Below are 23,613 nucleotides of genomic sequence, written 5' to 3' on the forward strand. Positions count from 1 at the left end.
ATCTCCCACAGGGAGAAAAGGGATGGGGAAGAGAGATCCTACACGAGGAAGGGGAATGGGGAGAGAGATCCCACAGGAGGACGGGGGATAAAAGAGAGAGATCCTACAGGAGAAAGGGAATGGGAAGGAGAGATCCCACAGGAGGAATGCGGATGGTAAAGGGAGATCCAACGGGAGGAAGATGGATGGGGAACAGAGATCCCAAAGGAGGAAGGGGGATGTGGAAGAGAGATCCAGCAGGAGGAAGGGGGACAGGGAAGAGAGATTCCAGAGGAGGAAGGGGAATGGGGAACCGAGTTCCCACAGGAAGAAGGGGGATAGGAAAGAGACATCCTGCAGGAGGAAAGCGGATTTGGAAAAGTGATCCCATAGGAGGAAGGGGGACTGGGAAGACCTATCTCACAGCAGGAAGGAGGATGGGGAAGAGCACTCATACGTGTTGTGGGTTTGGGGAAGAGAGATCACACTCGAGGAAGGGGGATAGGAAAGAGTGATCCTACGGGAGGAATGGGAAGGAGAGATACAACAGGAGGAAGAGGGATGGGGAAGAGAGATCCTTTTGGAGGAAGGGGGATGGGGAAAATGATCGCTTGGGAGGAAGGGGGATGGGTAAAGGAGATCCAGCACGAGGAAGTGGGTTGGGGAAGATGTATCCCACAGGTTGAAGGGGGATAGAAAGAGAGATCCAATGGGAGAAAGGGGATGGGAAGGAGTGACCCCACAGGAGGAAGGCGGATGGTGATCCAACAGGAGGAAGAGGGATGGGGAAGAGAGATCCCACAGGAGAAAGGGGGATGGGGAAAATAATTCCTAAATGAGGAAGGGGGATGGGGAAGAGAGATCCCACAGGAGGAAGGGGGGTGGGTAAAGGAGATCCCACACGAGGAAGGGAATGGGGAAGAGAGATCCGACAGGTGGAAGTTGATGGGTTATCGAGATCCAAGAGGATAAAGGGGATGGGGAAGAGATATCCCTCATGAAGAAGAGTGATGGGGATGAGAGATCCCACAGTAAGGGGGATGAGGAAAGAGATCCGACAGGAGGAAGGGGATGGGGAAGAGAGATACCAGAGGAGGAAAGGGATCTGGAAGAGAGATCCCACAGAAGGAAGGGGGATGGGGAAGAGAGATCCCACAGTAAGTGGGATGAGGAAAGAGATCCGACAGGAGGAAGGGGATGGGGAAGAGAGATACCACAGGAGGAAAGGGATCAGGAAGAGAGATCACACAGGAGGAAGGGGGATAGGGAAGAGTGATCCCACAGGAGGAAGGGGGATGGGGAAGAGATATCCTACACAAGGAAGGGCATGGGAAGGAGAGATCCCACCGGAAGAAGGGGGATTTGGAAGAGAGATCCTACACGAGGAAGGGGGATAAAAGAGAGAGATCCTAAGGGAGAAAGGGAATGGGAAGGAGAGATCCCACAGGAGGAAGGCGGATGGTGAAGGGAGATCCAACGGGAGGAAGAGGGATAGGGAATTGAGATCCCAAAGGAGGAAGGGGGATGGGGAAAAGAATTCCTTCAGGAGGAAGGGGGATAGGGAAGAGGTATCCCACAGGAGGAAGGGGGATGGGGAAGAGAGATCCCACAGGAAGAAGGGGGATGTGGAAGAGATAACCCACAGGAGGAAGGGGGATGGGGAAAAGAGATCCCACAGCGCTTGGGGTTATGGGGAAGAGAGATCCCACAGGAAGAAGTGGGATGGGGAACCGAGTTCCCACAGGAAGAAGGGGGATAGGAAAGAGACATCCTGTAGGAGGAAAGGGGATTTGGAAAAGTGATCTCATAGGAGGAAGGGGGACTGGGAAGACCTATCTCACAGCAGGAAGGAGGATGGGGAAGAGCTCACATACGTGTTGGGGGTTTGGGGAAGAGAGATCACACTCGAGGAAGGGGGTTAGGAAAGAGTGATCCCACGGGAGGAATGGGAATGGGAAGGAGAGGTACAACAGGAGGAAGAGTGATGGGGAAGAGAGATCCTATAGGAGGAAGGGGGATGGGGAAAATGATCGCTTGGGAGGAAGGGGGGTGGGTCAAGGAGATCCTACACGAGGAAGGGGGATGGGGAACAGTGTTCCCACAGGTTGTAGGGGGACAGAAAGAGAATTCCAACGGGAGAAAGGGGATGGGAAGGAGTGACCCCACAGGAGGAAGGCGGATGGTGAAGGGAGATCCAACAGGAGGAAGAGGGATGGGGAAGGGAGATCCCACAGGAGAAAGTGGGATGGGGAAAAGAATTCCTAAATGAGGAAGGGGGATGGGGAAGAGAGATCCCACAGGAGGAAGGGGGGTGGGTAAAGGAGATCCCACACAAGGAAGGGGAATGGGGAAGAGAGATCCCACAGGAGGAAGTTGATGGGTTATCGAGATCCAAGAGGAGAAAGGGGATGGGGAAGAGAGATCCCTCATGAAGAAGAGTGATGGGGATGAGAGATCCCACAGTAAGGGGGATGAGGAAAGAGATCCGACAGGAGGAAGGGAATGGGGAAGAGAGATACCACAGAAGGAAGGGGGATGGGGAAGAGAGATCCCACAGGCAGAAGGAGAAAGGGGAAGAAATATCCCACAGGAGGGAGATCGCGAAAAGAGATCCCTCAGGAGGAAGGTGAATGGTGAAGTGAGATCCAACAGGAGGAAGAGGGATGGGGAAGAGAGATCCTATAGGAGGAGGGGGGATAGGGAAAATGATCGCTTGGGAGGAAGGGGGATGGGTAAAGGAGATCCAGCACGAGGAAGGAGGATGGGGAAGAGATATCCCACAGGAAGAAGGTGGATGGGGAAGAGAGATCCCTCATGAAGAAGAGTGCTGGGGATGAGAGATCCTACAGTTGAATGGGAATGGGGAAAGTGATCCGATAGGAGGAAGGGGTTGGGAAGAGGGATCCCACAGGAGGAAGTGGATAGTGAAGAGAGATCCCACAGCAGGAACGGGTGTGTGGAAGAGAAATCTGACTAGAGCAAGGGTAATAGCTAAGAGAAATCCAACAGGAATAATCGGGATGGGGAAGAGTGATCGCACAGGATGAAGGGGGTGGCATTTGCAACAATACATCTCAATCTGATTTACTGCAGTTTTACCCAAATCCGTTTACTTGGAAACAGCACAATGGAACAGTTTTAGAGTTCTGAGTGAGAGATAAGCCAAGTTACCTCAACTCCTGGCACTTGTTCAGCCCGGGTCCCAGCCGCTGGATTCCTTCACACTGAATGTGGCAGCGCTGCAGGTCGAGTTCTTTTATAGTATCACAGAGTCCGATTGCATGAGACAGAACCGCGCAGTCAACCGGGGTCAGTGTCATTCCACTGAATGAAAGTGTTTTCAGAGATCCCAGTGCGGCCTGAGCCAGTCCACGATTCTGAGACTCAAACAGGTAGTGCAATGTGTTCAGGAGTCTCCTTCTCCCAATGTCACCAGTGTTTCCACTCTGGCCTTTAACCTCCTCCTTCACCCAGTCAATCACCCGGCAGGTTGTTTGATGAGGAAATGGACCCAGAAACTCCTCCAGGCCCCGAGCTGTCATTGGGTTGGAGAGACCAGCAACAAAACGGAGAAATACCTCAAATCGCCCATCTTGTGTCTTGTGGGCTTCATTGAGGAATTTCAGGATATCCTCAGGATGTACAGTCAGGAATTGTGCGACTGCAGCTACAAACTCTTGGATGGTGAGGTGTGGGAATGTGTACACCACGCTGTGGGCAGAATCCTCTCTCTCCAAAAGCTCCATCAGGAACCCGGACAGGAACTGGGAAGGCTGCAGACTGTAGTTGATCAAATCTCCGTCTGCAAACACAATCTTCTTCTCGGACACTCCTCTGTAGGCCATCTGACCCACCCTGAGAAACACATCACGGGGTCTCTCAATCTCACGGCCGTGGTTTTTTAGGATATTGTAAATATAGTAGGAGTACAGTTGGGTGATGGTCTTGGGAACTCTCTGTGGGTCCCTGACACTTTCTGTGAAGAAGGGGCCCAGTGCCAGAGCGAGGATCCAGCAGTAGGAGGGGTTGTAGCTCATGGTGTACAGGATCTCATTCTCCTGCACGTGTTTGAAAAGAGCTGCTGCCACCATCTGATCTTCAAAATGCTTGATGAAATATTCCTTCCGTTCCTCACCAACAAATCCCAGGATTTCAGCCCGGACACCAATCTTCGCTTTTTCCAATAAATGTAACACAGTGGGACGGGTGGTCAACAGCACTGAACACCCTGGGAGCAGCTTGCCCTGGATTAAACTGTACACAATGTCCGACACTTCACACCACCACTCGGGATCTGGGCACTGGTGCTTGGGTTCTGTATCTCTCCGACTGTCCGCAAAATCGATTGTGTGCTTGAATTCATCCAAACCATCGAATATAAACAGCAATGCCTTTGGGTTCTTCCAGACCTCTCTCAGGATATTCCCAAAGTAAGGATATTGATCCAGAATCAGTTCCCTCAGGTTTATTCTGCAGTTAATAGAGTTTAAATCCCGGAATTTGAAACTGAAGACAAACTGGAATTGTTGGAATATTTTCCCCGCGGCCCAGTCAAAAACAATCTTCTGTACCATTGTTGTTTTCCCGATTCCTGGCACTCCGGCTACTGCTGCAGAACTGCCAGATTTGGATTTTCTCCGGGAAAAACTGCTGTGGAATAACTGAGCAGTCTCTATTTTTTCTAACGCTCCACGGAGATGTTTCTCTCTATAATCCTCGTGGTCTCTGCCTCTTGCCAGCAGCTCGTGTTCCACCAGTCTCCGATCTCGAAGAGTAGAAATGACCGTGAGCTCTGTGTATCGATCAATCAGCTGGAAAACCTTCACCTTCTCCCTCATCAGGATCGTGTTCACTCTCAGTGTTTCAGTTTGTGCCCGCAGAGTCTCCTTGTGTTTCTGTTGAACATCTTCATGGGAACAGAGAACATATTCAAAATGTTAACAAGCTCAACTGACAAAGAACTTTATAACTGCAGTCCAATATTCTGTGTTTGAGATTACATGAATTGATTCAATGCTTCCATGGATATTAGGACAGAAAATAAAATTCTGTCCACAGACATAGGAACTGACAGCGATGATTGTCTCAGAAAAATATCTAATCCTCATATTCTGACACTAATTACTGATGAAGGTGAATATTCCCCTGATATCCTATTGCAATCCTGACTGCACTCCCGTTACAACATTTCACTATATTTAAAGCATTGTTGCGTCATTAACAGATGATGTTAATGTTGATCTGGTGTGGAAATATGGAGAGCAGGACAACGTGCATTTTGGCAAAGCTACACACTGGGGTGTCCCGGGTGTCCACTGCTCTTGCATCAAAACAAGAGCAGAATATGCCGGAAATGCTCAAGTCTGGCAGTGCTTGGGGGACAATCGCAGTGAACTTGTGGGTCGATAACCCTTCGGAATGGCAAGAAAGAAACTGGCTAGTTTGCAGTCACAGTGATGGAGGATTGGTGAAAAGATGGAATCTCTGTTAATGGAAGAAACCACAAGCGTCTGTCTCAGTGGTGTACGTCGTGTCTGTGGGAGAGGGTGGTGAAGTCTTGACAACTGCTACTCATCAGTCTTGCTGTGGGGGTGTGGGGCTCTGTCTAATGAGGCCTCCGTCTGTCTCAGTGGTGTACGTCGTGTCTGTGGGAGAGGGTGGTGAAGTCTTGACAACTGCTACTCATCAGTCTTGCTGTGGGGGTGTGGGGCTCTGTCTAATGAGGCCTCCGTCTGTCAGAGTCGACCGAGGATGTCCTGTCCCTGCAAGCCGGGACACTCCGATATGGAGAGGAAGCTTCTGCCGATGTTGCAAGCTCCCTCTCTCCCTGCATCTGATGTACACAAAGGAACGGCAGAGACTGACACAGCTTGGCACCAGAGGTGTTTCAGGAGATGCCAGTCTGCGTTGAACACCATTTAAGACTGCCTCAGGGGCTCTAGATCCACTGGGTTTACTCCCAAACTCTTCCCCATGAGGGGTACAGTTACAGAGCAGTGGATGTTTGAGGTCAGAGCTTTCCTGTTGCTGGGTGAGCTGCCAATCACGGCCGACCAGACCCATCTGCCCAAAGGGACCGGTTGTAAGGAACCTGTAACCCGCCTTTACCCCTTCTCCTGTCGGAAGAAACGCTTCCACCGGGCTTAGTGGCTGAGCCAGACGCCTGCATCCCAGCTGCCCGTTTTCCTCTCTCTCTCTCTCTCTCCCCCTCTCCCCCTCTCTCCCTCTCCCCCTTTCTCCCTCTCCCCCTCTCTCCCTCTCTCTCTCACACACACACACACACACACACACACACACAAATACACTACTGTTCTTATGGAACTTGGAACTTCTGTTAACCAACCAAGGGAGAGAATCAAATGTTTTTTGATACAGTATAACATTGAAAGATGTCTTCTTTCCCCAGTGTTTGACATAGAATTACATAATTGATTATCAGTTGTTCCTTAAATTCGTTCATAAGCTACAGGTATTCTTTCTGCTTTTCTGTATGTATTATGGTTATCTAAATAAGTGGTTATAGTTTATGAGATACATAATGTTACAATTTTATACATAAAATGGTCTTATTTTTAGGAGCCAGTAATAACATAGTAGGTGACCAATCAATAGTCATAAATGCAGAATTAAAGCTGTCCTTGAGGCTGGTGGGACATACCTTCAGCTTTTTATATTTTCTGCCATATGGGAGTATGAAAGGGAGAATGTTTGAGGGTTCATCAGCAAGACTTTGGGTGGGGCTTGTGTCTGGCTAACTTAATTGAGTTCCTCCAGGAGGTGACAAAGGTGATGGATGAAGTTACAGATGGATGTTGTCTACTTGGATATTGGTAGAATGTTTGACAAGGTTCCCACAGGGGAGGCTCATACACAAGGTTAACATGCCTGGGAACTGTGATGAATTGTCCTGGCTGGCGGGGAACCATATTGGATATTGGCAGAATCTTTGACAAGGTTCCCACAGGGGAGGCTCATACACAAGGTTAACATGCCTGGGAACTGTGGTGAATTGCCCTGGCCTGGCGGGGAACCATATTGCGAGAAATTGCTTTCGCTGACGGGTGGTCAATCTGTGAAATTATTGTCATAGTTGGCAGAGGAAGACAAGTCAATGGGTATACTAAAATGCAGGTCTATGTATATGTTGCTGATTCCGAAGAGCGTCAACATTTACAGAAGGCAGGATAATGGGGTTGAGAGGAATTGCCGAGCAAATTCACTGAGCTGGATGGCTTAATTATCTGCCTAAGTCTGATGGTTTTAGGGAGCATCTAGAGTATTGTGTTCACTTCTGATTGTCCAGCACTGGGGATGATTGGAGAGGGTGTAGAACAGGTTCACCAGGATGTTGCTTGGATTCGGTGGCATGTGAGGCAAGTAGAGGTTTGAGAAACTTGGACTGAGTGTAGCTGCTATTACGAAGGAGAAGGTGCTTCGGAATCTGAAAGGTCACCTGGACTGGGTCATACTGTGTGTCAGGAGCCTGTCTGGGGTGAGTGGGGATTCCCAGACCGTTGGGACCTGGAGTGGAGGGTTCAGAGACACAAGGGCTGGATTAATACAGTAACAGCTGGAACAGCTGGAAAAATACATTTTACAATGTTCAGGCTACAACGAGAGATGATCTGAATTGTAACCTGAAACCAGAGATCGACGAATGATTGTTGGTGGATTTTCGTTCCCAGATTCTGACAAGTCACAGTATAACATTTGAGATGTGGTTTGAACGGAGCATTTCATCACTCACCTGTCAGTTCAGTGGGTAACTCAGACAACCCTTGTGCGATGTTCATGTATTCCTCTGGGTCAGGACCTGTTTAAATAAAAAAAAATAATTCATGAAAACAGAACTAAAATAATTACAACTATTTAGTTCAATGTGCCTTTGTGTTCAGTGCGTGGTTTTAACATACCGAGCTCCTGTATCTCCCTCAGTATCCTGTCCAGCTTTGGTAACTCAGTCCTCCACATCACAAAGGATTCCCACATCGCCCTCCGGGCCCGGGAGCCTTTGCCATTCACCAAACTGAGGAAGAGTCTGGAACTCTCTGTCCGGTTTCCCTTCTCCGTCAGTTCAGTGACTTTCTATAAAAGCAAACAATTAATTTATTTATTGTGGAGTCGATGGACAGACATGGCGAATCTCACAGTTTAATATTCATGCTGGATTAATGAGCTGAGGTGAATTTGACCGACGGTCCTGATAAGATGCAAAATTAATTTTAGACTCAATGCCTGTTCAACAGTACAGATATGCAGACCTTGCAATTATGTCATAGAACGATATGACGATTACAGCACAGTAATACAGTCCGTGCCGACCTGCACTCAGTCCATAACCCTCCATTCCTTTCCTGTCCATATACATATCCAGTTTTTAAAATGACAATATTGAACCTGCTTTTGCCACTTCTACTGGAAGCTAGTTCCACACAGTAACCACTCTCTGAGTAAAGAAGTTACCCCTAAACTCGTGTTACCCCTAAACTTGCCCCCGACTCTCAACTCATGTACTCTTGTTTGAATCTCCCCTACTCTCAATGGAAAAAAGCCTATCCACGTCAACTCTATCTATCCCCTCATAATTTTAAATGCCTCTATCAAGCTCCCCCCCCCCCTTCAAAATTCAACGCTGTAAAGAATAAAGACTTAACTTGTTCAACCTTTCTCTGTACTTAGCTGCTGAGACTCAGGTAACATTCTAGTAAACCTCCTCTGTACTCTCCATATTTTGTGACATCTTTCCTATAATTTGGTGGCCAGAACTGTACACAATACTCCAATTTTGGCCTTACCAATGCCTTGTACAATTTATCTTTACTTCCCAACTCCTGTACTCAATGCTCGGATTTATAAAGGCCAGCATACCAAAAGCTTTCTTCAACACCCTATCCACACGAGATTCCACCGTCAGGGAACTATGCACCATTATTACTAGATCACACTGTTCTACTGCATTCCTCAATGCCCTACCATTTACCATGTATGTCCTATTTTGATTAGTCCTACAAAACTATAGCACCTCACACTTATCAGCATTAAACTCCATCTGCCATCTTTCGGCCCACTCTTCTAACTGTCCTAAATCTCTGTGTAAAATTTGAAAACTACATCATTATCCACAACGCCACCTATCTTAGAATCCTCTGCATACTTAGTAATCCAATGTACCACCCCATCATCCGGATCATTAATGTATATGAGAAACAACATTGGACCCAGTACAGATCTCTGAGGCACAACACTAGTCACCGGCCTCCAACCTGACAAACAGTTATCCACCACTACTCTCTGGCATCTCCCATCCAGCCACTGTTGAATCCATTTTACTACTTCAATATTAATACCTAGTGATTGAACCTTCCTAACTCACCTTCCATGCAGAACCTCATCACAGGTCTTACTGAGGTCCGGTACACTGATAAATACAGCAGGTGTGAGATGAAAAGGTGACGCTGAACCTGCAGTTCCCAGTGCTCCCCAGCGGAACAGCTGAAACAAATCTACTGAGGACAAGTCAGAGATCAAAGTCTCCATTGCCATGTAGAACTCCTAGCACGTGCAGGAGATTAATATTGATCACTATTCCCTCTGATACCAGCAGTTCAGTGACAATACACTAAATACACTCACCTCATTTTCTTCTCGACTGAAATGTCCATCCTTTGTCAACATCCAACCGAGTCTTTCAACCTTTTCTTCAATTGCATGTTTGAGTCTGTCCCTGTAGAACTTGGTCAGTTGGTACAGTCGATACTCGCCCCCCTCTGCCAGGAGGTCGGAGATTGTAAACTCTGGCTCAGTGAATATAAAATGAGAATGTAGTCACAAACTCAAATATCACTTTTCTCCACCGCTCTCACCCAGCCCTAACAAACCAGTCATGTCTTGAACCTCAATCTTCACCTGCTTTCAGATGGTAACACGTATTTTGCCCTAATCTCCAACACTGGTCTTAAAAAACCGACCCATCAATGCGCTGTGCTAGACGTTCCCAGAAGGAACCCATTCACCAGAAACCTGTCTCTCCCACCGTCCCACCCACTCACTGATTACAGTTTAAAATGGGCAATTAAATGTTAAGACTGTCAATGATAGTCGCTTCCCAGAGATACTCTCTCTATCCTGGCGAATATATTTCCCATAACTCATATCCTGGAAATACTCCTTATCCGGATAGCTGCATTTCCTCCGATACACATCCTGGAAATCCTCAGAGCAGGTACGACATTTCCTGTAGTGCGGTAACCGGTGCCACACTACACCGCATGCACCACGCCCACACTTTTCCCCTCTCTGACCAACCCTCCAACAAGGAATCACATTTACCCACTTCCCACCGCATTCTGCGAACACATCACCCTCATGTTTCACTCACCCACTCCCTGTTGGGCACTGGACAATTCCGTGTTTAATGAGTTTCCGAGCTGACAGGCAGTCGCCTCACTTGTGCCGGTTCCAGGGTCCTGCTCAGTGTCTCTGACGTCACTGTCTCTGGGCTGACAGGCAGTCGCCTCACTTGTGCCGGTTCCAGGGTCCTGCTTTGTGACCATGACGTCACTGTCTCTGGGCTGACAGGCAGTCGCCTCACTTGTGCCGGTTCCAGGGTCCTGCTCAGTGTCTCTGACGTCACTGTCTCTGGGCTGACAGGCAGTCGCCTCACTTGTGCCGGTTCCAGGGACCTGCTCAGTGTCTCTGACGTCACTCTCTCTGGGCTGACAGGCAGTCGCCTCACTTGTGCCGGTTCCAGGGACCTGCTCAGTGTCTCTGACGTCACTGTCTCTGGGCTGACAGGCAGTCGCCTCACTTGTGCCGGTTCCGGGGTCCTGCTCAGTGTCTCTGACGTCACTGTCTCTGGGCTGACAGGAAGTCGCCTCACTTGTGCCGGTTCCAGGGTCCTGCTCAGTGTCTCTGACGTCACTGTCTCTGGGCTGAATTTGCTTCTCCTCCTCTGCAGCCGGACCGCATTCCATTGGGACATTGCTCTCAATCTGACCCTGCTTTGGAACCTTGCTTCCTGTATCCCGATCATTTTCCCTCGATGAGCTGCCTGGTAAAAGCCTCTTGAGTACTTTCTGTACCCGATTTAATTTCCCACCTGCAGGAAATGATGAATTGCAGGTTTAGAGTGATTTATACTCGAACAAGGATTCACAATGAGTGTCAGCAATGGAGCCGGGACTCCGGCTGACCGGATTTGGAGCGGGACTGTGCTGGTGAATGTGAACCACACCTCCTGCTAGGTGACCATCTCGATAAGCCAGTAAGTGGACACATCCACTCCCCGAAAAAAGAACTGGATAGACGCAGTAATACTGATCACAGACTACGCATTAGCTGAACACACCAATAACCAGTGGTTATTAATGGAAAGGCATTAGGTGAAACCGGGAATTATCACTTGGATTATCTCCCACAAACATAAATCTCCCTGGATCACAAACTGTCCAGTCATGTGTATCACTGACAGACAAGCCACTGGATTACTCGTGGTCCGATCCTCCAGATCCCACGTTCTCCGGTTGCTTTGTCACACACTGTCTTGTCCCCCGGGTCAAAGACTGACCACTGCCTTGAGATGGACAACGTCCAGTCCCCTGGGTTACAGACTGAACATAACCTTGAAGCCCATGATGCCTGGTCCCCTGGGTCCCATCACGTCTCCTGGATAATAATTGTCTTGTAGCAACTATACAAGTCATTGGCAAAGGGAGAGTCTTGCGTGCAGCTCTAGTAGCTAAACAAAGTCTCGCTGAGAGAGCTTTGCATTTGCTAAGGATGCAGTTGCTATCAATCTACAGGATGGATGTGATTCAGCTGGGAAGAGTGTCAGGGAGATTCACAAGTACATTACCGGATGGGGTTGTTTGTTATCAGGTTTGGCTGGGACAGTTTGCCCCGGAACACGGGAGCTTGAAGGGTAAACTTCCACACGTAAAACAGAATCAGCATCAGGTTTATTATCACCGGCATGTGACGTGATATTTGTTAACTTAGCAGCAGCAGTTCAATGCAATAGGCAATCTAGCAGGGAAAAATTAATAATGAATAAAATTTTGAAAAAAGTAAACAAGTAAACCAATTACGTATATTGAATAGATTTTTTTTAAATGTGCAAAACCAGAAAGACTGTATATTTTGAGCAAAGTAAGGTAGTGTCCAAAGATTCAATGTCCATTTAGGAATGGGATTGCAGAGAGGACAAATTTGTTACTGAATCGCTGTGTGTGTGCATTCAGGCTTCTGTACCTCCTCCCTCATGGTAACAGTGAGAAAAGGGCATGCCCTAGGTGCTGGACGTCCTTAATAATGGACGCTGCCTTTCTGAGACACCGCTCCCTGAAGATTTACAACTTCTGGCAGCTTCTCTCGGTCCTGTGCAGTAGCCCCTCCATACCAGACAGTGACAGACCAATGCAGACCACAAATGAAGTGTCTCCTGATCCTCAGCCATTTCCAATGCTGGCAATGTTCTCGGCTCGGCTACAGAAAACAGAGTTCGGAAAACTCCCCTCATCTACTTTGCGCAGCGAGGGGGGAGTTGAGAGCTGCCCTGACAAAACCTGAAATGTTGTATTATCGCACAATCTTTGAAATCCCGGAAATGCCCTTGTCACCTGCCTCTGAATTTTGTAAATGGAAGTTGAAGATGCCTTTCACCTCTAAACGGCCCTGTTGTGCAACAAACCCTGAACCTCGATAATGTTGCAGGGGTGGAACTGAGCTCTCTGACGGTGGTGTCTGAAAAGAGGATGCTGTCCAAGTTGCATGCCATCTTGGAAAATGTTCCCCTCCACTCCATAATGTACTGGTTAGGCACAGGAGTACATTCGGCCAGAGACTCATTCCACTGAGATGCAACACAGAGCGTCATATTAAGTCATTCCTGCCTGTGGCCATCAAACTTTACAACTCCTCCCTCGGAGTGTCAGACACCCTGAGCCAATAGGCGGGTCCTGGACTTATTTCCACTTGGCATGATTAAATTATTATTATTTAATTATTTATGGTTTTATATTGCTATATTTCTACACTATCCGTGGTTGTTACGGCTGTAATGAAATCCAATTTCCCTCGGGATCAATAAAGTCTGTCTGTCTGTCTGTAGACTTTTCCGTAACAAACAACACTGCTGTCACATTCCTGTTGTTGTTTCACTCTCAACCTGCTGATTCAGGGTCTCCGGCTCCTTTCACTCAGGTGAAGCTTTGCCTGGTGAGCGGAGTCATTCGACCATTTCTGGTGTCAGGTCCCTGCGCTGGAACTGTGGGACCGATCGATTACACAAAGTCACTTTACCAGTGGGATCAGTGACACTGCTCGATGAAACTTTTTCTCTGCCCTGTTAGCGCCTGTGTAAGCTTCTTCATCGGAACTATTGTGCACCAACAGGGCAGAAGTTTAGTTATAAAGATCCAGGTGAACATACCTGTAGCCATTCCGATTCTGACAGACAGTTGCTGATTGTCGTCGTCTTGTTTACACTCTGATCCCGGTGCTGGACAGCGCCGCCTTCTGGTGATGCTCTGAGCTACACAGAACAAGCAGACAGCGAGACAGAGAGAGTAGGATTACTTTGCAAATTGGGAACCAAACATCAACTCCCACACCATGTCTGTATGTCCGTCCAGTGATACCTGGAGCATCATTTTGATTGAATCACAGAGCAACAGAGTACAGATACTGACCCTTCAGCCCATCGCGACAATGCTGACACACAGTTTAAACTGAGATGGTCCTAATTTTCTAAGTTGGACCCGTTTCCCTCCTGTTCTAAATTGCTTTTATTCTTAATACTTATAATATTGAATTAAACACATTTCCAGCAGACTATATGATGCCCTGTTCACATCCAATCGTTCCACAGTCTCTGTGAACTTTGCATCTGCCTTTATATCAACTCTCCTATCACCTGACAAACACTCTGGTTCCCATCCCACAACGACCGAGTTTAAACCGACCCCCGCAGCTCCTGCAGTCCTGGCTGCAAGAACATTTGTTATCTCCAGTACAGATTTAACCCAATCCTTTGGTACATACAGTGTCAAATGGGAACATAACTTCATTGTAAAACCTACTTCTGCTTAATCACAGATCCGTAGTGTTACGTACTCGTGACACATGACAGTGGTGCCCCTGTCACGTGACTGGGCTTGACGCTTTACTGGACTTGAGGTAATGGTCTTGTGATGGCGGAGTGACGTCATTTCCCGCCAGTAGAGATCATGAGACAGGTCTTTTTTTACAGGTTATAAAAGGTAGACCCCACCCTGTGAGGAGGGACAGTTCGTGGCTGGATTTCCCAAGTTGACTTCATGCCACTGCGTGTTTTAAGTGATGACGCAGTTTAGTTGAAGGATGAAGTTTTATGTAATGCCTGAAGTTTAAAAGGTCATTGCCAGCAAGTTCTTTACGATTCTGCTAGTAGTTCGAGACAGTGGAGAGTGAAGATCGAAGTTCGGGAGTTAAAGATCGAGGAGAATCGCTTTCTACGGTGAAACGGGTTTTGACCTTTGTTTGATCCTTATTTGGAAGGATTTCATTGACTATCTTCGCGTTAATCCCTGGGGTTTAACCAGAAAGGATTGAAGATAGTGAGGAAGGAAAGGTCAGTGCCTTTAAGCCGTTTCGTTTCGTAAATTCTTCGTGGGAAAAGTTCGACTTCGGGGATCGAAGCCAAGCGACGTGAAAGAGAATTTAAATCGTCTTATAAAGTCTCTCCTTTTAAATGGTCTGTGAGCATATCGAACTTTTGGCAATACCACTTTAAAGATCTGTTTTTGCAATATCGCTTTAAGAACTGTTTGGGCTGCCGCACAGCAGCTGTTTCCGGTTACGTTAGTGTTTGTTTACTTTTGGGGGGTTTGTTTTCTGTGTTTAATAAACGTGTTGTTTGTTATAAAAAAAATACCCTTGCCGAACTCATATATTTATTGTTGCCTGAATACGTAACAGTAGGTTCTGACCATTTATTAATAGAGAAGTACTTCATGATGTCAGGGTATGCAAATATAAATTATTATTTGGAATTTGCTAGTTAGGACTGAAAGAAATGTGGTGTTGGGACATTTGGCTTCAGGGGTGTTTGCACTTAGCAGAGGCTTGCACGACGATATACCCGAGGGCAAATATATCATTGCAGCTTGCAATAGACAGAGGAGTCAATGACATGTTGCTGTAGTTCATGGTGATTCCACTTCTCTGCAATCACTACAGCAGGAAAGAAATGCGGCACCTTCTAAAGGGGGGGGGGAATTATCAGCGTATTTTGAGATAATTGTGACATAACACAGAAAAGGAAGGAGACATCAGAAGAGATAATTTGGAAATGGGCAATCAATGTAAGGGAATGTGCGCGGCTTTACAGAGCTGATGCTGACAGCACATTAGCAGATCTGGAATGATTGCAACTGGGACTGATAGGGACATAAATGGTATTTCTAGGCTTATTCAGTCTCACTCCAGCTATTTTCTGCCTTCCTTGGTACATAAATGTAATGTCTTAAAGGACTAATGTTTGAGTAAATGAGACTCACCAAACTTTCTCCTGAGTGAGTCAATGGAAACTCTGATTCAGACGGTTTCTCTCCAGTTGGTGCCCTCAGTTCTCGAACTGGTTCACTTGTTGCTGTTCCCTCGTCGTCAGTTGTGATTTCTTCCAGGCGTGGGTTTTCCTTCCAATAAATCTCTCAACACAGGTCTAACTTTGAGCAGAGAGATAATGAAGCGTGTTAATAATACAAATTAGAACAAAGCATTGAATTTAAATATTGAACGTAAATATAATGATTCGAGTGAAGAAATAGGTGACTGCTCCTCACACTTTACAAAACCTGACAGGGGATGCAAAAGAACAGACAGAAATGCTGGAGGAACTCATCAGGCCAGGTAGCATCTGTACGTCGACTCTGATCTCTTCCATAGACGCTGAGTTCCTCCAGCATTGTGTGTGTGCTGCTTGGATTTCCAGACACTGCAGATTATCTCTTCTCCTGTGATAGGATACAAATAAGTCATCATTCAGTCATGGTAGAAGATACAAGTCATAATACATAGAAGTAGAATTAGGTGACTCTAGTCTTCCCCAGAATCAGTCATGGATGATTATGTTTCCAACACCGTATTCTTGCTTCCCTGCTATAACACTCAGCCTATTTAGCCATCTACACGAATATACCCAACTATTTTCCACTGAGGCCAGGGGAGAAAAAAGAAACAGAGGACATGGGTTAAGGGTGAAGGGGGGAAGTTTAAAGGGAACATGGGGGGGGTGCTTCCTCACACAAAGAGTGGTAGGAGTGTGGAATGATCTGCCAGATGAAGTGGTGAATGCGGGCTCCCTTTTGACATTTAAGAAAAACTTGGACAGATACATGGATGTGAGGTGTATGGAGGGTTATGGTCCAGGTGCAGGTCAGTGCTACGAGGCAGAAAAATGGTTCGGCACAACCAAGAAGGACCAAAGGCATCTTTCTGTGCTGGAATGTTCTATGGCTCTACGATAGCCTCCACCACCCTCTGTGGCTTCAAAGTCCACAGATCCACCAACACTTGGATAAAGTATTTGCTCTTGTCCCAGTTTTAAAGTGAACTTCCTTTATTCTGAGGCGTCACTCTCAGATACCAGACGCTCCGTCTAAACAAGACATCCCTTCCATTCCCACTGCGTCCAGACTTGTTGTTATTCAGTTGGTGTAAATAATCATCCCCGGTCGTACTATCCCCCTCCCCCCACCAACCCCAATCACAATCCCCCTGAACTCCACAGAACACAGGCCCAGGGACATCAAATGCTCCACAAGCATGGCAGGCAGTGACTAATGGGGCAAATCAAGGCTCAGTGCTGGGACCCCAGTTGTTTAAAATATATATTAATGATTTAGACGAGTGAATTAAATGCAGGGATCTCCAAGTTTGCACATGACACGAAGCTGGGCGGCGGTGTTAGCTGTGAGGAAGATGCTAGGAGGATGCAGGGTGACTTGGATAGGTTGGGTGAGTGGGCAAATTCATGGCAGATACAATTTAATGTGGATAAACGTGAGGATAAATGTTCTTGCACTTTGGTTGTAAGAACAGGAAAACAGATTATTATCCGGACGATGGCTGATTAGGAAAAGGGGAGGTGCAACGAAACCTGGGTGTCATTGTACACCATTCATTGAACGTGGGCATGCAGGTACAGCAGGTGGTGAAAAAGGCAAATAGTATGTTGGCATTCATAGCAAAAGGATTTGAGTACCTGAGCAGGGAGGTTCTACTGCAGTTGTACAAGGCCTTGGGGAGACCGCACCTTGAGTATTGTGTGCATGTTTTGTCCACTAATCTGAGGAAAGACATTCTTGCCATGGAGGGAGTACAGAGAAGGTTGACCAGATTGATTCCTGGGATGACAGGACTTTCATATGAAGAAAGACTGGATGTACTCGGCTTATACTCACTGGAATTTATAAGATTGAGGGGGGATCTTATTGAAACGTATACAATTCTAAAGGGATTGGACAGGCTAGATGCTGGAAGATTGTTTCCGATGTTGGGGAAGTCCAGAACGAGGGGTCACAGTTTAAGGATAAAGGGGAAGCCTTTTATGACCGAGATTAGGATGAACTTCTTCACACAGATAATGGTGAATCTGTGGAATTCTCTGCCACAGGAAACAGTTGAGGCCGGTGCATTGTCTATATTTAAGAGGGAGTTAGATGTGGCCCTTGTGGCTAAAGGGATCAGGGGTTATGGAGAGAAAGCAGGTACGGGGTTCTGTGTTGGATGATCAGGCATGATCATACTGAATGGCGGTGCAGGCTCGAAGGGCCGAATGGCCTACTCCTAGACCTATTTTCTATGCTTCTATAATGCTTATCATTCCTCAGATTATTCTTTGAACCTTGTTAGCAACAACTGTACTGAATATATTTCCGGGGAAAACAAGACAATTGGTACCAGGATAATGTCCCGGAAAAAGCTCTCGTTTCTTTACTCTTCTATCAACTCTCACAAAACGAGCGCTGCTGCACTGGTCGATTCGCAGGAGATTTAAAGTTCTCCAGGGTGAATGTAATAAAGTGATACTGGAATTACCAGAATCGCTCAGCAGGTAAGGAACAGCTGTGGGGAGACGGAAATCGTTAGCGATTCCAGTTTCCCTATCTTCCGTCAGAATGGATTCAAATTCTTTCAGGTTTTAGTGAAAATTCTTGGGTTGTTCTCCATGGAACGGTGGGGACTGAGGGAGGATCTGACAGAGGTTTATAAGATTATGAATGACATAGTCAGAGTAGACAGGGAGCATCTTTTCGCTGGTTAGAAATGTCTAATACTAGAGGACATGCAATGAAGGTGTGAGGGAGAAGATGCAAAGGAAATATGAGGTATTACTCAGACTTATGTGGATGCCTGGATTGCCCTGTCTGTTATGGTGGTGGAAGCAAATACACTGGAGGCTTTTTAAGAGACGTTTAGATAGGCACAAGGGTGTGAGGAAGATGGAGAGGATATGGACCTTATGTAGGAGTGAGTCATTAGTTTTTTTCGGGGTGTGTTGATTTTCTTTTCAGCTGGTATGGCACAACATTGTGGCGGGAAGGCCTGTTCCTGTGACGTACTGTTCCATGTTATGTTCTTTCTTCAACATCTTGAATTTCTCTTTGACTCACACCGGCAGATAGACGTGACAATCAGGGGGAATTTCCAAATGCGAATTGAATTCTGAAACCCCGGTCTGCTTCTGTTGCAAACACAAATCAGCGTATTTAATCAGAGCCTTTCCCTGTGAGGGATGGAATGGGGACTCGTTCTCTAACGTCACTGTATGGACAGACAATCAAAGTCAGATTCCATATGTCCAGACGCTCCTGTGACTAATGTTACTTTATGGACATATAATCAATGTCACAGACCCAACAGTTGTGCAATATTGCAATGGAAGAAAGGCTGAATCAAAAATGCAATCAAGGAGAAGGCTATATTAACAACAGCAAAGGTATGGACAAAAAAAGGAAATTACTGGAATTATGGAAACCTCCTCTGCAGGATGCATAACAGATCAATAAAGTATGTGAGAGCTGGATTCAGTATATAGAGTAGGTTTTTCTGAAGATAATAGAGGGGAACCCCCAGATATTAAACACCCTAATTCTGGCCCACCGATTGCCAAAGAAGAAATAACTGAAGCAGTGAAAAGCATGAAACATTGTAAAGCCCCTGGACCTGATGAAATATAAATGGAAATGATACAAGCCTTAGAAGATCTGGGCATAGACATTCTTTCTGAAGTGTTTAATGGCATATATGAGTCTGGTGTATTGCCTAACGATCTCTTGAAATCAGCAATTAAAACTCTGCCTAAAATTCCTGGAAGTATTGGCTGTGAAAATTATAGAACAATCAGTCTCATGAATTACATAATAAGGATTTTGTTGAGAATAGTTCTGAGTCGAATTTAAAAAATGTTAAGGCCTGAAATTTCTCAACGGCAATATGGGTCTATTTAAGACAGAGAAGCTAGGAACACAATTTTCATAATGCGAATACTTTCAGAAAGGGCAATTGAATATTAAAATGATGTCTTTTATGTTTTATTGATTTCAGTAAAGCATTCGACAAAGTGCAACATGAAAAATTATTTCAAATTCTCACTATTCTAAACATTGACGGAAGGGCAAATAACCGAGAAATACAAGACCGAGATGGGATAAAAATTGAAGGTGTTTACAGCAAAAATATGAGATATGCAGACGATACCACCCTAACTGCGTGTGCTGCAGAAGACCTACAAATCCTCCTAGACAAAGTAGTACAAACAAGTGTAGATTTTGGTCTAAAAATCAACTGTCAACAAATCCAAATATATTGTAACATCAAAAGAGCAGAATTCTCTCAAGTGCCAATTGTCCATCGGTAACAAAAGAGATTGAACAAAAGACCAGCTGTAATTACCATGGGAGCTTTATATCGCAAGATGCTAGACGTAAAGTAGAAATAAAAATAAGAATTGGCATTGCCAAAAACAACTTCCAAAAAATGAAACCCATTTTTCCCAATAGAATAAAAAATCTGTGTCAAAAAGACTTAGTCTACTAACGTGTTACATCTCGGCAATCTTGCCGTATGCTTCCGAGACATGGACTATGACATCAGAACCCCAAAGAAACTTAGAAGCAACAGAAATGTGGTTTCCTAGAAGAATTCTGAAAATATCATATAGAGATGGGGTAACTAATGAGGCAGTACTCCAACATGCCCAGACAAAAAGATTTTTAATGAAAACATTAAATTAGAGGAAAGTTAAATTGCTGGCCCATCACATCAGAAAGGGAGCAATAGAATGCCTTACATTACAAGGCCGTATGCCTGGGAAACGCGGTAGAGGAAGGCAAAGAAGAAAACATATGGACACTGTGAGAAAACTAACAGATCTAACAGATCATTGGATGTGGAGAGCCATGATCGGCCAGGCATGTAAGGCGCAAGTCACATGCAGCAGAAGAATCAATGAAAGTCTCATATGTCCAGATCCTCCTGTGATTAACGTCACTTTATGGACAGACAATCAATATTTTTAAACAATCATACTTTATGTATTGTCTTTTGTTTATTATTGCGGTCTCCATCATTTTGTTGTTTTTTTTTTCTTTTCTGTCTTGGTTTGGATCCAGAGTAACAATTATTTTGTTCAGCTTCACACTTGTGTACTGGAATGACATAAAACAATTTTGGATCTTAAACACTGGGGAAAATACCACGACCATCCACATTATCTAAACTCCCTCTTGATTCCATCAGCTCCTACAATGTCACCCTCATTCTTCTCTGGAATAAATATCTTCAGTAATCTCTTCCGGACCCTCTCCAGCTTCAAATATATTTACTACAGTAGGGTGAATACAACTGTACATAATACTCTGTGTAGCCATGTTGATTCATATACAAATCAATGGCTTGAATAGTGAATTACAGAGGTCTTAACAGTGAGACACACACACCCACTCGTCACAGGCCTCCATTCGCTAAAACCATCTTCAATCATCTCCCTCTGCTTCTTGTTCTCGAGCCCGGAGTGAATCATCCTCGCCAGCTCCCCGTGACTTCCTCGTGACCGAACCTCCCCGATCAGCTGCCTTGAGGGATTTTGTTACAGACTTTACCAAAGTTCAGAAAATCAACATCACTTGCAAACTTCACCCAACTCCCTAGTTAACTCTTAAATAATCAAAATACTGCCTCGCCGATCAGTGGGTCTCAGGAAGAGATAAACTGGGAATTGAGAATAATCAAACTTTGCATACAGTTCATTTCTGCGCGATTAAAAGTGTAAAGCCGGTTTCGCTGATGCCTGAAACGCCTCCATGCGGGAGAAAAGTTCTGGTACACGGTACCGTAAGACGAAGAGTGTTTAGCAGGAGGATCGCCGAGGACACTTTGGTGAAAACAATTTCAATCTCCCACCATCAGTTTGTGCAAGGCCTTGGTACCTCGGCAACGTTCTCAGCGATGGTGACTGCCGCGTTCCTGTCACGTTGCTCTGGCGCTCTCCCCAGACAGAGAAGGCCCGCTCCCTACCGCTCTGTACATATACACGTTTCGAAGTTCAAGGCAAATTTACTTCACCCGCTTACATGTCTTATTATCTTCCTCGGCTCTCATTTGTCACCCGGCCACAGGGGCCCCGCCTTGCACACTTCTTTCCAATTCCGCAACTACTCCTGGCAGTTTCCTGCGCTCTATGTCAAGGTATTGGATCAGAGAGTTTCAAGTATCCGCTGGTAAAAATGTGCCTGACCCGCTGAATGTTTCGGGTATTTTCCCTGTTATTGCTTCAACAATACAGGAAGGAGGATACAGGTACTTGGAATCATCTGCCTCTTTCAGGGTTTGCTCCGAATTGCGGGAACATTATTCTAAATGCTTCAATGCTTATTGTTCCAAAGTGGAGTGTCACATAAACGTTACCTCTTTTGACCTCTAAGGAGCAGCGCTGGGCTGGCTTTTCATTTCTTCATCACTCCACAGATAATAGGGCGCGGTAACGTGCTCTGGGATACTAAAACACAGCCCAGAACCTTTCCTGAATTTTGCCAGATCCCCAGTGATACAGCGTATAGCTCATCAGTGATGTCTACCGCACTCTGCTGAATCTCAACGGCGATTCGTTTCCGCGTTTCCTTCAAACTCGCCGCCACAATATTTATCAATCCAAAGCAGTGAGCTTCAACTTGGATTTAAAGCACGTGTTCTAATTCAAAGCATGCCACATGGATGAGAGCAATTATCCCGTAAAGGTGTCAAGTGCGCTCGATTATGGGAATTTACTTCGACAACGTCTATGAGTGAATAAATCAAAATAGCGTGCCGTGAATTCACAAGGTGAATTCTTTCTGCGCCTGTTTCCACTGCCGGTTTCTTTTCCCCGGGGCCACGGATTAAACTGCAAGGCCACTTCTGACCGAGCACAGAGATGTTTCACAATGTTTGCACCACATTCACTGACACATCGGCATCACAGCACTGTCGGTAACTGAGAGAGTCCGAAGATCGCGCACACAGAACAGAAAATGTTAGTTCGGCGATCTTCTTACCGGGAACACCAATGGCGGCAATGATCATGCACCATATTTTTTCACACAGTGAAATGTTTCAGCCATTCTGTGTGAGATCCAGCCTGACTTCCAGATGCCCGCGATCTCGCTGAAGCAACTCTGAGCTGATGAATCTCAACGGCCATTCATTTATACTCGCTCAAGCACACTAAATATTCAAGACTACACACGGCCGACGTGTCTTGTAAGAGCTGGGACAAAAACATATGTCATGTCATTCAAGTAAAGTCCTAATTGTGAAGAGGTATGGATAGCTTGACACGAAATTACAAAATCTCAAAGACGGAGAATTGACGATTCGGTAAGTCAGTGAATGTTACGAAACTCTCTCGGGCTGACGTCTCGGTTTCATGATTGGTATTAATCTTGTCCATTCCGAGGCTCCATAGACTTCGTCATCATAGACCAATGCTCTACTGACATGGGGCTGCTCTGTTTCACGCTGGGATTTGTCTCGGTTTTAGATCTTGTATTAGAAGTAAATACAAAAATAAAATATGTGTGGAGACTTCGACTAAAATAGCATCTGGGCTTACGAAGAGACTGAGCAGAAGCCAACAGTTGGTCAAATTAATTTCAACACACATAAAATGCTGGATGAATTCACCAAGTGAACTTTTAGGAAACGAATAAGCAGTCGACGTTTCTGGACGCGACCCTCCTTCGTTGAGCAGCTGAGCTCCATTCACAAGAGAAGAGGAATTTCCCAGCAGACAGCCATTTCAATTCCCATCCTAATTTCCGGTCTGACATGTCAGTCCACTTCCGCTCTTTGTTTCACAATGAGCCCACACTCGGGCTGGGGCAATTGCACCTTATATTCCGCCTGGGTAACCTCCAAACGTATGGCGTGAACATCGATATTTCGAAGTATACCGTCCAGTATATATTGAGTGCTCGATCGAGTGGATTTCACAAGGAGATGGATAATGAGAATCAGTTTTGCAGATGAAAGTGTTTTGTTCTCCCTGGATCGATATCAATGAGCTGAATTTGCTCTGAAATGTGACGTCATTTCACTAATCAAGGTCACTTCAAG

At 45.9% G+C, this 23,613-nt stretch overlaps 1 protein-coding gene across 9 annotated transcripts in view; it reads right to left on the reverse strand.

The window, feature by feature from the left end:
• The window catches only part of LOC132390435 (NACHT, LRR and PYD domains-containing protein 3-like), an 89,043-nt gene that overhangs the window by 36,308 nt on the left and 29,122 nt on the right, over window positions 1-23,613 (reverse strand). For 8 of the 9 annotated variants that reach the window (XM_059963040.1, XM_059963044.1, XM_059963042.1 and 5 more), the window contains 7 exons: window positions 15,516-15,683; window positions 13,409-13,510; window positions 10,358-11,077; window positions 9,613-9,773; window positions 7,893-8,064; window positions 7,727-7,792; window positions 3,151-4,885 (listed from right to left, as the gene is read on the reverse strand). In XM_059963040.1, the coding sequence (XP_059819023.1) occupies window positions 3,151-4,885; window positions 7,727-7,792; window positions 7,893-8,064; window positions 9,613-9,773; window positions 10,358-11,077; window positions 13,409-13,418 (2,864 nt within the window). In that variant the 5' untranslated portion in view covers window positions 13,419-13,510; window positions 15,516-15,683. The remainder of the gene's footprint in view (window positions 1-3,150; window positions 4,886-7,726; window positions 7,793-7,892; window positions 8,065-9,612; window positions 9,774-10,357; window positions 11,078-13,408; window positions 13,511-15,515; window positions 15,684-23,613) is intronic. The other variant, XM_059963043.1, reaches the window with a different exon arrangement.

Source organism: Hypanus sabinus, unplaced genomic scaffold (assembly GCF_030144855.1).
Source record: "Hypanus sabinus isolate sHypSab1 unplaced genomic scaffold, sHypSab1.hap1 scaffold_894, whole genome shotgun sequence".
In the NCBI taxonomy this organism is placed as follows: Eukaryota; Metazoa; Chordata; class Chondrichthyes; order Myliobatiformes; family Dasyatidae; genus Hypanus; species Hypanus sabinus.